At 39.9% G+C, this 13,024-nt stretch overlaps 1 protein-coding gene and 2 non-coding genes across 3 annotated transcripts; 2 read left to right on the top strand and 1 right to left on the bottom strand.

Moving 5' to 3' along the window:
* Positions 1-1,399: 1,399 nt before the first annotated feature.
* Positions 1,400-1,473, top strand: TRNAK-CUU. Its single transcript has one exon. It is a non-coding gene; the product is annotated as a tRNA-Lys (tRNA).
* Positions 1,474-1,642: 169 nt separating this feature from the next.
* TRNAN-GUU lies at positions 1,643-1,716 on the top strand. Its single transcript has one exon. It is a non-coding gene; the product is annotated as a tRNA-Asn (tRNA).
* A 5,514-nt stretch (positions 1,717-7,230) lies between these two features.
* On the bottom strand, positions 7,231-12,783 carry LOC111801532 (primase homolog protein-like; the record flags this gene model as incomplete). The annotated part of the gene is given in 14 exon segments (XM_023685554.1): positions 7,231-7,412; positions 7,514-7,604; positions 8,320-8,380; positions 8,475-8,560; positions 8,775-8,822; positions 9,892-10,008; positions 10,104-10,169; positions 10,296-10,376; positions 11,030-11,110; positions 12,129-12,233; positions 12,316-12,367; positions 12,457-12,512; positions 12,596-12,687; positions 12,770-12,783. Coding segments are annotated over 14 exon segments (985 nt in total), but the record flags the coding sequence as incomplete, so codon positions are not given.
* Between the last annotated feature and the right edge of the window lie 241 nt (positions 12,784-13,024).

Genomic DNA, 13,024 nt, shown 5'->3' with positions numbered 1-13,024 from the left:
ATTTTTTTTTTTTTTTTTTTTTTATGTAGGAAAAGGTCTGAATAGCTTAGTTGGTTAGAGTGTATGATTGTTAACCACAAGGTTAGAGGTTCTACCCCACCTTCTAGTGTACTCAATATACTTTTATCAAGTAGTTGGAATAGCTCAGTTCACCCCGGTCCTTTAGAAATTTCCCAAGGTCAAAGGTTCAACCTCTTGTTCTAGGTCGTTTAGTGGTTGTTGACCAGAAGGTTGAAAGTTCAACCCCTTCAAACCTTGTAGTTGGAATAGCTCAGTTCACCCAAAATTTTAGTATAGTGGTTGTTGACCAGAAGGTTGAAAGTTCAACCCCTTTTAGTATAGTGGTTGTTGACCAGAAGGTTGAAAGTTCAACCCCTTCAAACCTTGTAGTTGGAATAGCTCAGTTCACCCAAACTCTTCTTCTTGGTCGTTTAGAAATTTTTCAATAGTGGAGGCGCTCAGTTCACCCAAAATTTTAGTATAGTGGTTGTTGACCAGAAGGTTGAAAGTTCAACCCCTTCAAACCTTGTAGTTGGAATAGCTCAGTTCACCCAAACTCTTCTTCTTGGTCGTTTAGAAATTTTTCAATAGTGGAGGCGCTCAGTTCACCCAAAATTTTAGTATAGTGGTTGTTGACCAGAAGGTTGAAAGTTCAACCCCTTCAAACCTTGTAGTTGGAATAGCTCAGTTCACCCAAACTCTTCTTCTTGGTCGTTTAGAAATTTTTCAATAGTGGAGGCTGGAAGAAAATTTTGTATAGTGGAGACTGGAAGAAAATTTTGTATAGTGGAGACTGGAATAGCTTAATTGGTTTCAATAGTGGAGGCTGGAAGAAAATTTTGTATAGTGGAGGCTGGAATAGTTTAATTGGTTAGAGTGTGTGGCTATTAACCACAAGGCCGAATGTTCAACCCCTTCTTCTTGCCTACTCCATATAGTTTTGTGAAGTAGTTGTTGGAATAGCTTAATTAACCCAAGCTCTTTAGAAATTTTTTAATAGGGGAGGCCGAAAGAAATTTTGTAAAGTGGAGGTATGCTGTTAAGTACAAGGTCGAAGGTTCAACGCCTTTGATAATAGAGATTGGAATAGCTCAGTTGGTTAGAGCCTTGTAACCAACCCTTTCTTAGGTCAAAGGTTCAACCCCTTCTCCACTCAATATAGTTTTATCAAGTAGTTGGAATAGCTCAGTTAATGCCAAGGTCAAAGGTTCAAGCTCTTAGGTTGGAATAGCTCAATTCGTTAGAGTGTGTGGCTGTTAACCACAAGGTTGAAGGTCCAACCCCTCCTTCTAGCGAAATCCATATAGCTTTGTAAAGTAGCTGTCATAGCTTGGTTAACCCCAAGGTCAAAGGTTCAAGCTCTTCTTCTTGGACGTTTAGAAATTTTTTAATAGTAGAGGTTGGAATAGCTCAGTTGGTTAGAGCGTGTGGCCCTTAACTACAAGGTCTAAGGTTCAACCCCTTCTTCTAGCGTACTTCAATATAGTTTTATCAGCTAGCTAGAATAGCTCAATTGGTACCTGGTTAATCACAAGGTCAAAGGTTGAACCCCTTCTTGTATTCAATATAGTTTTATCAAGTGGTTGGAATAGCTCAAGGTCAAAGGTTCAAGCCCTTCTTCTTGGTCACTTTAATGGTGGAGGCTGGAATAGCTCAGTTGGTTAGAGCGTGTGGCTGTTAACCACAAGGTCGAAGGTTCAACCCCTTCTTCTAGCGTACTTAATATAGTTAAAGGTTTAAGCTCTTCTTCTTTGTTGCTTAGACTTTTTAATAGTGGAGACTGGAACTCATTGGTTAGAGCGTGTGACTTTTAACCACAAGGTCGAAGGTTCAACCCCTTCTTCTAGCGTACTCAATATATAGCTCCCTTAACCTCAAGGGAAGGTTCTACTGAAGGATAGCTGGAATAGCTCCCTTAACCTCAAGGGAAGGTTCTACTGAAGGATAGCTGGAATAGCTCCCTTAACCTCAAGGGAAGGTTCTACTGAAGGATAGCTGGAATAGCTCCCTTAACCTCAAGGGAAGGTTCTACTGAAGGATAGCTGGAATAGCTCCCTTAACCTCAAGGGAAGGTTCTACTGAAGGATAGCTGGAATAGCTCCCTTAACCTCAAGGGAAGGTTCTACTGAAGGATAGCTGGAATAGCTCCCTTAACCTCAAGGGAAGGTTCTACTGAAGGATAGCTGGAATAGCTCCCTTAACCTCAAGGGAAGGTTCTACTGAAGGATAGCTGGAATAGCTCCCTTAACCTCAAGGGAAGGTTCTACTGAAGGATAGCTGGAATAGCTCCCTTAACCCAGGGGATAGCTCCCTTAACCCAGGGGAAGGTTCTACTGAAGGATAGCTGGAATAGCTCCCTTAACCCAGGGGAAGGTTCTACTGAAGGATAGCTGGAATAGCTCCCTTAACCCAGGGGAAGAAACTGAAAGACATACTCAATATACTTTATCAAGTAGCTGGAAGCTAGCTTCCTTAACCACAAGGGAAGGAACTCTGAGCGTGTAGAAACTGGAAGGCTTCTTGAATTAACCCAAGGGAAGGAACTCTAAGCGTGAAGAAACTGAAACCACAAGGGACACAAGGGAAGGAACTCTAAGCGTGAAGAAACTGAAACCACAAGGGACACAAGGGAAGGAACTCTAAGCGTGAAGAAACTGAAACCACAAGGGACACAAGGGAAGGAACTCTAAGCGTGAAGAAACTGAAACCACAAGGGACACAAGGGAAGGAACTCTAAGCGTGAAGAAACTGAAACCACAAGGGACACAAGGGAAGGAACTCTAAGCGTGAAGAAACTGAAACCACAAGGGACACAAGGGAAGGAACTCTAAGCGTGAAGAAACTGAAACCACAAGGGACACAAGGGAAGGAACTCTAAGCGTGAAGAAACTGAAACCACAAGGGACACAAGGGAAGGAACTCTGAGCGTGTAGAAACTGGAAGGCTTCTTGAATTAACCCCAAGGGAAGGAACTCTAAGCGTGAAGAAACTGAAACCACAAGGGAAGGAACTCTGAGCGTGTAGAAACTGGAAGGCTTCTTGAATTAACCCAAGGGAAGGAACTTTGCCCCAAGGGAAGGAACTGGATTAACCCCAAGGGAAGGAACTCTAAGCGTGAAGAAACTGAAACCACAAGGGAAGGAACTCTGAGCGTGTAGAAACTGGAAGGCTTCTTGAATTAACCCCAAGGGAAGGAACTTTGCCCCAAGGGAAGGAACAGCGTGTAGAAACTGGAAGGCTTCTTGAATTAACCCCAAGGGAAGGAACTTTGCCCCAAGGGAAGGAACTGGAAACTGGAAGGCTTCTTGAATTAACCCCAAGGGAAGGAACTCTAAGCGTGAAGAAACTGAAAGACTTCTTGAATTAATTAACCCAACGGGAAGGAACTCTAAGCGTGAAGAAACTGAAAGACTTCTTGAATTAATTAACCCCAAGGGAAGGAACTCTAAGCGTGAAGAAACTGAAAGACTTCTTGAATTAATTAACCCCAAGGGAAGGAACTCTAAGCGTGAAGAAACTGAAAGACTTCTTGAATTAATTAACCCCAAGGGAAGGAACTCTAAGCGTGAAGAAACTGAAAGACTTCTTGAATTAATTAACCCCAAGGGAAGGAACTCTAAGCGTGAAGAAACTGAAAGACTTCTTGAATTAATTAACCCCAAGGGAAGGAACTCTAAGCGTGAAGAAACTGAAAGACTTCTTGAATTAATTAACCCCAAGGGAAGGAACTCTAAGCGTGAAGAAACTGAAAGACTTCTTGAATTAATTAACCCCAAGGGAAGGAACTCTAAGCGTGAAGAAACTGAAAGACTTCTTGAATTAATTAACCCCAAGGGAAGGAACTCTAAGCGTGAAGAAACTGAAAGACTTCTTGAATTAATTAACCCCAAGGGAAGGAACTGGAAGACACAGGAAGACTTAAGAGACGAAACTCTGAGCGTGTAGAAACTGGAAGGCTTCTTGAATTAACCCCAAGGGAAGGAACTCTGAGCGTGAAGAAACTGAAAGACTTCTTGAATTAACCCCAAGGTAGGAACTCTGAGCGTGTAGAAACTAGAAGACTTCTTGAATTAATCCCAAGGGAAGGAACTGGAAGACACAGGAAGACTTAAGAGACGGAACTCTGAGAAACTGGAAGACACTGGAAGAATTAACCCGAAGAGAAGGAACTCTGAAAGGGAAGGAACTGGAAGACACAGGAAGACTGACACTGGAAGAATTAACCCGAAGAGAAGGAACTCTGAAAGGGAAGGAACTGGAAGACACAGGAAGACTTAAGAGACGGAACTCTGAGAAACTTGAAGACACTGGAAGAATTAACCCGAAGAGAAGGAACTCTGAAAGGGAAGGAACTGGAAGACACAGGAAGACTGACACTGGAAGAATTAACCCGAAGAGAAGGAACTCTGAAAGGGAAGGAACTGGAAGACACAGGAAGACTTAAGAGACGGAACTCTGAGAAACTTGAAGACACTGGAAGAATTAACCCGAAGAGAAGGAACTCTGAAAGGGAAGGAACTGGAAGACACAGGAAGACTGACACTGGAAGAATTAACCCGAAGAGAAGGAACTCTGAAAGGGAAGGAACTGGAAGACACAGGAAGACTTAAGAGACGGAACTCTGAGAAACTGGAAGACACTGGAAGAATTAACCCGAAGAGAAGGAACTCTGATAAACTGGACACTAGAAGACTTCTTGAAAGACACGGAACTCTGAGAAATTAGAAGAATTAACTTCAAGGGAAGGAACTCTGATAAACTGAACACTAAAAAACTTCTTGAAAGACACGGAACTCTAAGAAACTGGAAGACACTGGAAGAATTAACCCCAAGGGAAGGAACTCTGAGAAACCGAGAAACTGGAAGACACTGGAAGAATTAACCCCAAGGGAAGGAACTCTGAGAAACTGAACACTGGAGGACTTCTTGAATTAACCCCAAGGGAAAGAACTGGGGAAAGAACTCTGAGAAACTGGAAGATTTCTTGAATTAATCCCAAGGGAAGGAACTCTGAGAAACTTTTTCTCAGACTGGAAGACTTCTTGAATTAACCCCAAGGGAAGGAACTCTCAGAAACTGTAAGACTTCTTGAATTAACCTCAAGGTAAGGAACTCTTAAAAATTGAAAGACTTCTTGAATTAACCCGAAGGTCAATTGTTAGAGCGTGTGGCCCTTAACCACAAGGGAAGGTCCTATGGAAGGGAATGAACTCTGAGCGTGTAAAAACTTGAAGACTTCATAGTTCAGTTGGTTAGAGCGTATGGCTGTTAACCACAAGGTCGAAGATTCAACCCTTTCTTCTATGGTACTTAATATACTTTTACAAGTAGTTGGAATAGCTCAGTTAACCACAAGGAAGGTTAACCTCAAGGTCAATTGTTAGATCGTGTGACTGTTAACCACAAGGTCGAAGGATCCTACTAAAGGGAATAAACTCTGAGCGGTTAACCTCAAGGTCAATTGTTAGATCGGAGCGTGTGAAGTATTCTCGATCCTACTAAAGGGAGAGGGAATGAACTCTGAGCGTGTGAAGTATTCCCATTCCTCATATTCCACAAGTTCTTCCAAGTATTCACATTCCTCGTGGGAAATATATATTTTCTTAATGATTTAATATTTAATTACATCAAATACAATAAATATATTTTTCCTTTTTAATATATCTAATACATTAAATATTAATTTGATCCTTGTAATTAATATATTTTTCTCCATTTATATTTAACCTATCTAATATATTAAATATTAACCTACAAACAAGTCGATCCTTCACGAGTGGTTCATAATTACAGATGGGTCAAAAGTCTGTTTTACCCCTGTAATTACATCTTTCACTTAAGTACCACTTATTCTCTAATGAACAATTTATGTATGATCCAATCATAAACCAAGTACCTCTCGGATCAATGAGAGGGTGGGGCCCAATTGTTCAAGTCCTGAAATCAGTACTTAAGATAACAACTCATCTACTTTTCTTATATGGAAATGAGTGAATTTCATCTCAGGATATTATGTTCCCAACTCCCTATTTGGTCAAGTCCCTAAAATGGTAGGCATATTGAATCTACTAAAAGAGCTATTCCACCCATGTAAATTAAAGGACAAGCCCTTGCAAGCAGGAGTTCGTACACTCAGGATTAAAATCGAGTCGCATATGATCATCATGTGAAATATTAATCTTCCCAATAAACGGATTTATAAAGAGAGATTAAATATTTCTTGGTCCAGTCTTATACAAACTCATTGTATAGAATACCCTCACTTACATGTCTCCACATGAATGATTTGATTCTAATCATTTATATCGATTACAAAGCTCACTTACATGTCTCCACATGAATGATTTGGTTCTAATCATTTATATCGATTACAAAGTGGGTCATATCAATAGTGTTACGAGCTAACCTTATCCATATACTATAGACTCTTTAGGTTATTACTTGAACATGATCCTCTTGTATGTCAACCACGATTCAAGATTACATTAATAACCTTGGATTTTCATACCATGGATAACAATTAAATTACAAATAAAATAATAAAAATTATTGTTAAAAAACTAAATAATTAATTACGAGGCTTTAGAGCATAAATCCCAACATCTACCCCTTCTTCTAGGGTACTCCATAAATCCCAACATCTACCCCTTCTTCGGGTACTCAATTGAAGGTTCTTCCCCTTCTTCTAGGGTACTCAATATAGTTTTATTGAGTAGCTGGAATAACTCAATTAACCCCAAGGTAAAAGGTTCAAGCTTTTCTTTTAGCTCGTTAAGAAATTTTTTAATAATAGAGACTTGAATAGTTCAGTTTATTAGAGCGTGTAATTGTTAACCACAAGGTTAAAGGTTCTACCCTTCTTCTAGGGTACTGAATCGAAGGTTCAACCCCTTCTTCTATGGTACTCAATATATATAAGATGTTGTCACTAACCCCGATCATGGGTGTTTATCGGGGACATTTGGTGGGCTTGAATTGACCTTGAGAGTCCAAATCCGAGATGGGCAAAGTCATGTGATGATAGCAAGTGGCTCTTAGATTTGTCAAGTCAAGTAAGGTTGAAGGCTCAAGCTTTTCTTTTAGCAGTAGTTTAGAAACTTTTTAATAGTTGTATATGTATAGTAAAAGGGTAATTCAGTTGGTTAGAGAGCATGTGACTATTAACCATAAGGTCGAATGTTTAATCCATAGAGCGTGTGGTTAAACAAAGATCGAGGGAAGTCATATTTCTTTAATATAAAAACTTTAGTTTTTATTTTAATTCAAAGTAAAATCAAAGTCAATATCAATGTTTTCACTGCACGAACGAAACGTTTATTTCCATGTAATTTATGAATCTAATTGTTACCGATTACCACTCAAAATGATTCTCCATAGTTACGAAGGCTCGTGGAAGCTCTCGAGGTCCTCTTCTGCAAAGTTAAAAGAGAGGAAGGTCATCAAAATAATTACCAAAACCCAAATCAAAAACATTTTAAAAATGGGAATTTTCTGGAAATATTTGGATACCCACCTACTTGTATTTGATGTGTATCACAAAGTTGATATGACTTGGCATCTTCAATTGCTTTCTTTAAAGCATCTGCGCCCAACTGCATCAGAATCTGTTTGTAATAACACATTCAAATGCCAAAAGGATCAAAATAAATATCATCATCCCAAGAAACAAGCTTCGAATTAACGACACGAAACCGCCCTCTTTTTGGCATCCTTGCCGTTTTCCAGATTTTCAACCAAAATAGTAAGAATATAAAACGTACTTCATAGAATAATGATCTATAATTAGCTTTAGGATGCTCGACTTCACCTGGTTCTTAACTCTCATTTAGTTTATAACCCTTTTGTTCATATTCTCTTTTATTTGGTTCATGATGCCTATATAAACGCTTGTCTAGCATTCTTTTGAAGTGTGGAGTTATTGTCATTTTGTATTTGCTTAGAGGCAATTGAGAAGAACTTTGTTCTGAGACTTTGTAGTGTAAGAGTGCGAGAGATACACTTGTAAACACTTTGGTTATAGTGATTGACTATCACCCGTGGATGTAGGGAAATTTCTTCTCTTCAAACCACGTAAATTTTTGTGTCTCTTTGTTTAATTTCTGTTTGTGGGTGTGTGAGTGCGACCGGTCTTGCTTCCGCCTCAGCAACAATAATTGAGTATCAGAACATTTTGATTTTGCCATTTAAGTACAACAAGTGGTATCATACCATTGGTACTTAGTACCAGAGCATTAAGGTTTGACGTTACGGCACAGCACCATCCCACCTTGTTGAGCTAAAAACAATAACTTAAAAGAGTAATTTAGGGAGGAATGTAACCTCATTGGCATCTTTAAAACGGTTGAAGTCATCTTTATAAGGCCAATCTACCCGCCAACATCTGTTAACCAAAACAACAAAGCCACGTTATTTTGCCTTTATGAAAAACAAATCAAGCGTTAAGATTAACACAAAGTTCACAACTGAGTGGAGACCTGTGTTTTCCAAGCCGAAGTGCTAGCTCTTCTGCCAAAGCTTGCCCTGGTTCATCACTATCAGTAGCCAATATAATCCGGGGAACCTTTCAGGTTAATAATTTTGTTAGTATTTCAAACTTTAAAACACGTTTTCAAAACGTAAATTACAAAACGACGAAGCTGTTAACGTGCTTATTTCTAACATAAAAGAAAAAAAGCAGCAAAATCTCGTTAATGAAGGCTCCATTTGATAACTATTTGGTCTTTTAAAAAACTTTCAAAATCCAGAATAAACCAGGACCAGACCATATTATTTACCTTATCTAACAAGTCTTTGCAGCTCCATAAATACTGATATGCAGTATCCTGACATGTGAAACCATATAAATTGTAAAATATATATGATCATCATAGCTAAACCTAATATTATCACAAAAGTTTTAACTTAGAATCAGTTCTTCTTATCTTTGGTTTCTAGTTGAAAACGGGTGTAGAGCGTTTCTTATACGATGCTTTAGTGTCCCTTCTTGTCGTAACTTTCTAAAGATGAACCATTACACGTCTAGTTTTTTAGATTGAGATTTAGTTTCTATCTGGTCCTTGAAATCCTAAAACTCTCATCCTCGAATTTTGAATCTAGTTTCTAATTGGTCTCTAAAATTTGAAGTTTTTAACTTTTTACGCTGAAGGACCAATTAGAAACCAATTTCTAATTGGTCTCTAAAATTTGAAGTTTTTAACTTTTTACGCTGAAGGACCAATTAGAAACCAATTCCAAACTTTCGAGATCTATTAAAAATGAAACTCAAAACACATAGAAACGTATTCAAATTTCAAGAACTAAATGACTAAATAGATACTAAATTTAAATCTTTGAGTATCAAAGGTGTGTTTTACTCCATTTTAAACCACATTTCAAGTTCCGTAATGTAACAGCTCAAGCCCACCACTAGCAGATATTGTCCTTTTTGGGTTTTTCTTTCTGGGCTTCCCCTCAAGATTTTAAAACGTCTGTTAGGGAGAGGTTTCCACACCCTTATAAAAAATGTTTCCAATGTGGGATCTCACGATCCATCCCCCTTTGGGGCCAGCGTCGTCGCTGGCACTCGTTCCCTTCTCCAATCGATATGAGACCCCCCAATCCACCCAGTTCGGGGTCCAACGTCCTTGCTGGCTTCACCCCCCTTCAGGGCTCAACCTCTTCGCTGACACATCGCCCGGTGTCTGGCTCTAATACCATTTGTAACAACCCAAGCTTTTAAAACGCTTCTGCTAGGGAAAGGTTGCCACACCCTTATAAAGAATGATTCGTTCCCCTCTCCAACCAATGTGGGATCGAGGGAAGAGGGAAATAGTTTAGTAGCATAACTCAGATAGCTAGGAATGATGTAAAAGCAAACAAGATAGGCATAAATGAATTTCTATAACACAGAACCTTTTGAATTGATGCTACTGCATTAGTTGAAACCTTAGTTGGGGCACCACCAGGAACACTGATACAATTCAGGAAGCCAGCTTCTTCTACTGAAAGTTTATCCATTTCACCTTCGACCTTAATCGACATACACAACATTATCAAAAATCGATGGAAAAATAGATCAAAATATAAAATACAAACTTACAAAACAAGGTATTGTGAATTCATACAATGATGAGTTCATCTGCATCATTAATATCATCAATCCCATAAAACAATTTTTCTGTGCCCTTCGCCTGAATATTGATATCAGACATACAGATTAGAAAGCTTAGAAACGCTTAGAATTACAAGCCGAAGAACAGGAAGATGCTGGACAGTTTCTAAAATAACTCTGATTGAAGAAGGATTGATTAATGTACCTGCCAAAATTTCTTGTTTATGGTTCGGTACTTACAGCCAACGAGCTGTCCGTTTTGTCGATAAGTGAATGCAATTGCAGCCTGCAAGTGACCTTTAAACTAGTCACAAGTTGAAGCTACAAGGAAATGAGAGAGACGCGCTTGTGAGATCCCACATCGGTTGGAGAGGAGAACGAAGCATTTTTTACAAGGGTGTGGAGACCTCTCCCTACGTTTTAAAAAACCTTGAGGGGAAGCCTGAAAAGGAAAACCTAAAGAAGACAATATTTGCTAGCGGTGGGCTTGAGCTATTACAAATGGTATTAGAGCCAGACACTGGGCGATGTGTCAGTGAAGAGGCTAAGCCCTGAAGGAGGTGTGCACGAGGTGGTGTACCAGCAAGGACGTTGGGCCCCGAAAGATGGTGGATTGGGGGGTCCCACATCGATTGGAGAAGGGAACAAGTGCAGCGAGGACGCTGGGCCCCGAAGGGGGGTGGATTGAGATCCCACATTGATTGTGGAGGAGAACGAAACATTTTTATATGGGTGTGGAAAGCTCTCCCTTGCAAACACGTTTTAAAAACCTTGAGAGGAAGCTCGAAAGGGAAAGTCAAAAGAGGATAATATCAACTAGCAGTGAGCTTGGGCTTGGGCTTGGGCTGTTACATAACTTCTGGGCAGTATTGCATCCACAAGGGTACGAGTCTAAAAATTCAATGAAAGGCATACAAACAAAAGCATTCTTTCAGGTACCTGACGATCAGCTGTTTGCATAACAACATTCCTTTTGAGAGTTTCCTGGGATATCATTCTCTTGCTGAAGTAAGTGATTAGCTGAAAACGAAACATCAAAACACTTGAACCTCAAATTCAAAGATAAATTCAACAGTTTGCATTAAGATCAAAAGTCTTCCTAGTCTTATTCATCGTAACATGTAGGACTACCTAGCAATCAAAATTAACCGTGGTTCTGTCAAAAGATTGCACAAGTTAACCCATTCTTGACAGCACAAGTTAACCCATTCAAACAATACTAATATCAGCCCAAGCCCAAGCACACCCCTAGCAGATATTGTTCATTTTGGCCCATTATATCACCATCAGCCTTACAATTTTAAAACACGTCTACTAGGGAAAGGTTTCCATACCCTTATAAGGAATACTTCGTTTTCCTCTCCAATCGATGTGGGATCTCACAATCTACCCCCCTTGAGGCCCATCGTCCTCGCTGGCACACTGCCTATTGTCTGGCTCTGATACCATTTGTTACAGTCCAATTCCACCACTAGCAAATATTGTCCTCTTTGGGCTATCCCTCAAGGTTTTTAAATCGCATCTGGTAGGGAGAGGTTTTCACACCCTTATAAGCAATGTTTCGTTCTCCTCTCCAACCGATGTGAGATCTCACAATCCACCCCCCTTGGGGGCCCAGTATCCTCACTGGCACACCACCTGGTGTCTGGCTCTAATATTGTCCTCTTGGGCTATCCCTCCTAGGCTTCCCCTCAAGGTTTTTAAAACACGTCTGGTAGGAAGAGGTTTCCACACCCTTATAAGCAATGCTTCGTTCTCCTCTTCAACCGATGTGAGATCTCACAATCCACCCTCCTTGGGAGCCCAATGTCCTCACTAGCACACCACCTGGTGTCTAGCTCTAATACCATTTGTAACAGCCCAAGCCCACCGCTAGCAAACATTGTCCTTTTAGCCCGTTACGTATCGCCGTCAGCCTTACAGTTTTAAAACGCGTCTACTATGGAGAGATTTCCTCTCCAACCATTGTGGGGTCTCAGAACTAACGTATTAGTCTAAGTGTGTCTTATACATAGAAATGCAATGAAATTCGAAGTACCTCATCACCAAGAGGCTCCAAAATAAGACTCTTCTTCACAGTTCCTCCAAACAACTTCGCAGTTCTGCTGAATTCATTAAACGCCAATCTGCCATCTGCAAATATCTAAACCAAACAATCATTCGGCTAAGAAATTCTCATGTGTTAATTGTTAAATAAGAGATTGAACATATTAATATGACGTTACCCGGCCTGCCCAACCACACTCAGACTGGAAACACCTCCACATTGCAAAATCTCTGTTCCCAATAACAAAATGTAATTCATAAACAATGTACTGCCAATCAATCCTCATAAAATCAAGGGAAAAACAGTAATAATCACTTACCCTGTTGGAATTACATGTAGAGATAAGCTCCTCTCCATTAAGCGCCCACCCTTGCACTGTTCAACCATCAAAACAAGAATATGGATTTGATTTTCATGTATAGAAACCACGAAAGGCATGGACGGGAGGAGCAGATAACCTTGGGACAGAGCAGGCAATAGTATTTTCCAGGAGTACAATGTTCATCACAGACTATTCCGATAAGATCCATTTTCTCCATTAGAACCTTCACTTTAGATTCGCCCATAACATTAACCCTAAAACCGTAAACAAAGCAAAAGAGTATTATAACAAGGTCGAAACGATTAAGTACCTGGTGGTGGCGATGGCGACGGCGGAGTAGGAGAAAGAGCGCATGATAATCTGGTTGGGTAGAGTGGAAGAGAAGGGGAAGAGAAGGAGAAATTGTTGAGCGGATGAGAGAAAAGGGCAGGGCGATGATTGATGTTGAAATTGAAAGGGGTTTTCATTGGCATTTGAATCCGACGGATTTGGAGAACAATGGGGAGCAGAATCGAAGCTGCCATATCTGCTTTCTTTGATTTTTTTTTTTTTTTTTTTTTTTTTT

Source organism: Cucurbita pepo, chromosome LG09 (assembly GCF_002806865.2).
Source record: "Cucurbita pepo subsp. pepo cultivar mu-cu-16 chromosome LG09, ASM280686v2, whole genome shotgun sequence".
Taxonomy (NCBI): Eukaryota; Viridiplantae; Streptophyta; class Magnoliopsida; order Cucurbitales; family Cucurbitaceae; genus Cucurbita; species Cucurbita pepo.
The sequence above is the reverse complement of the archived record's forward strand: the minus strand, read 5'-3'. Positions and strand labels throughout refer to the sequence as shown.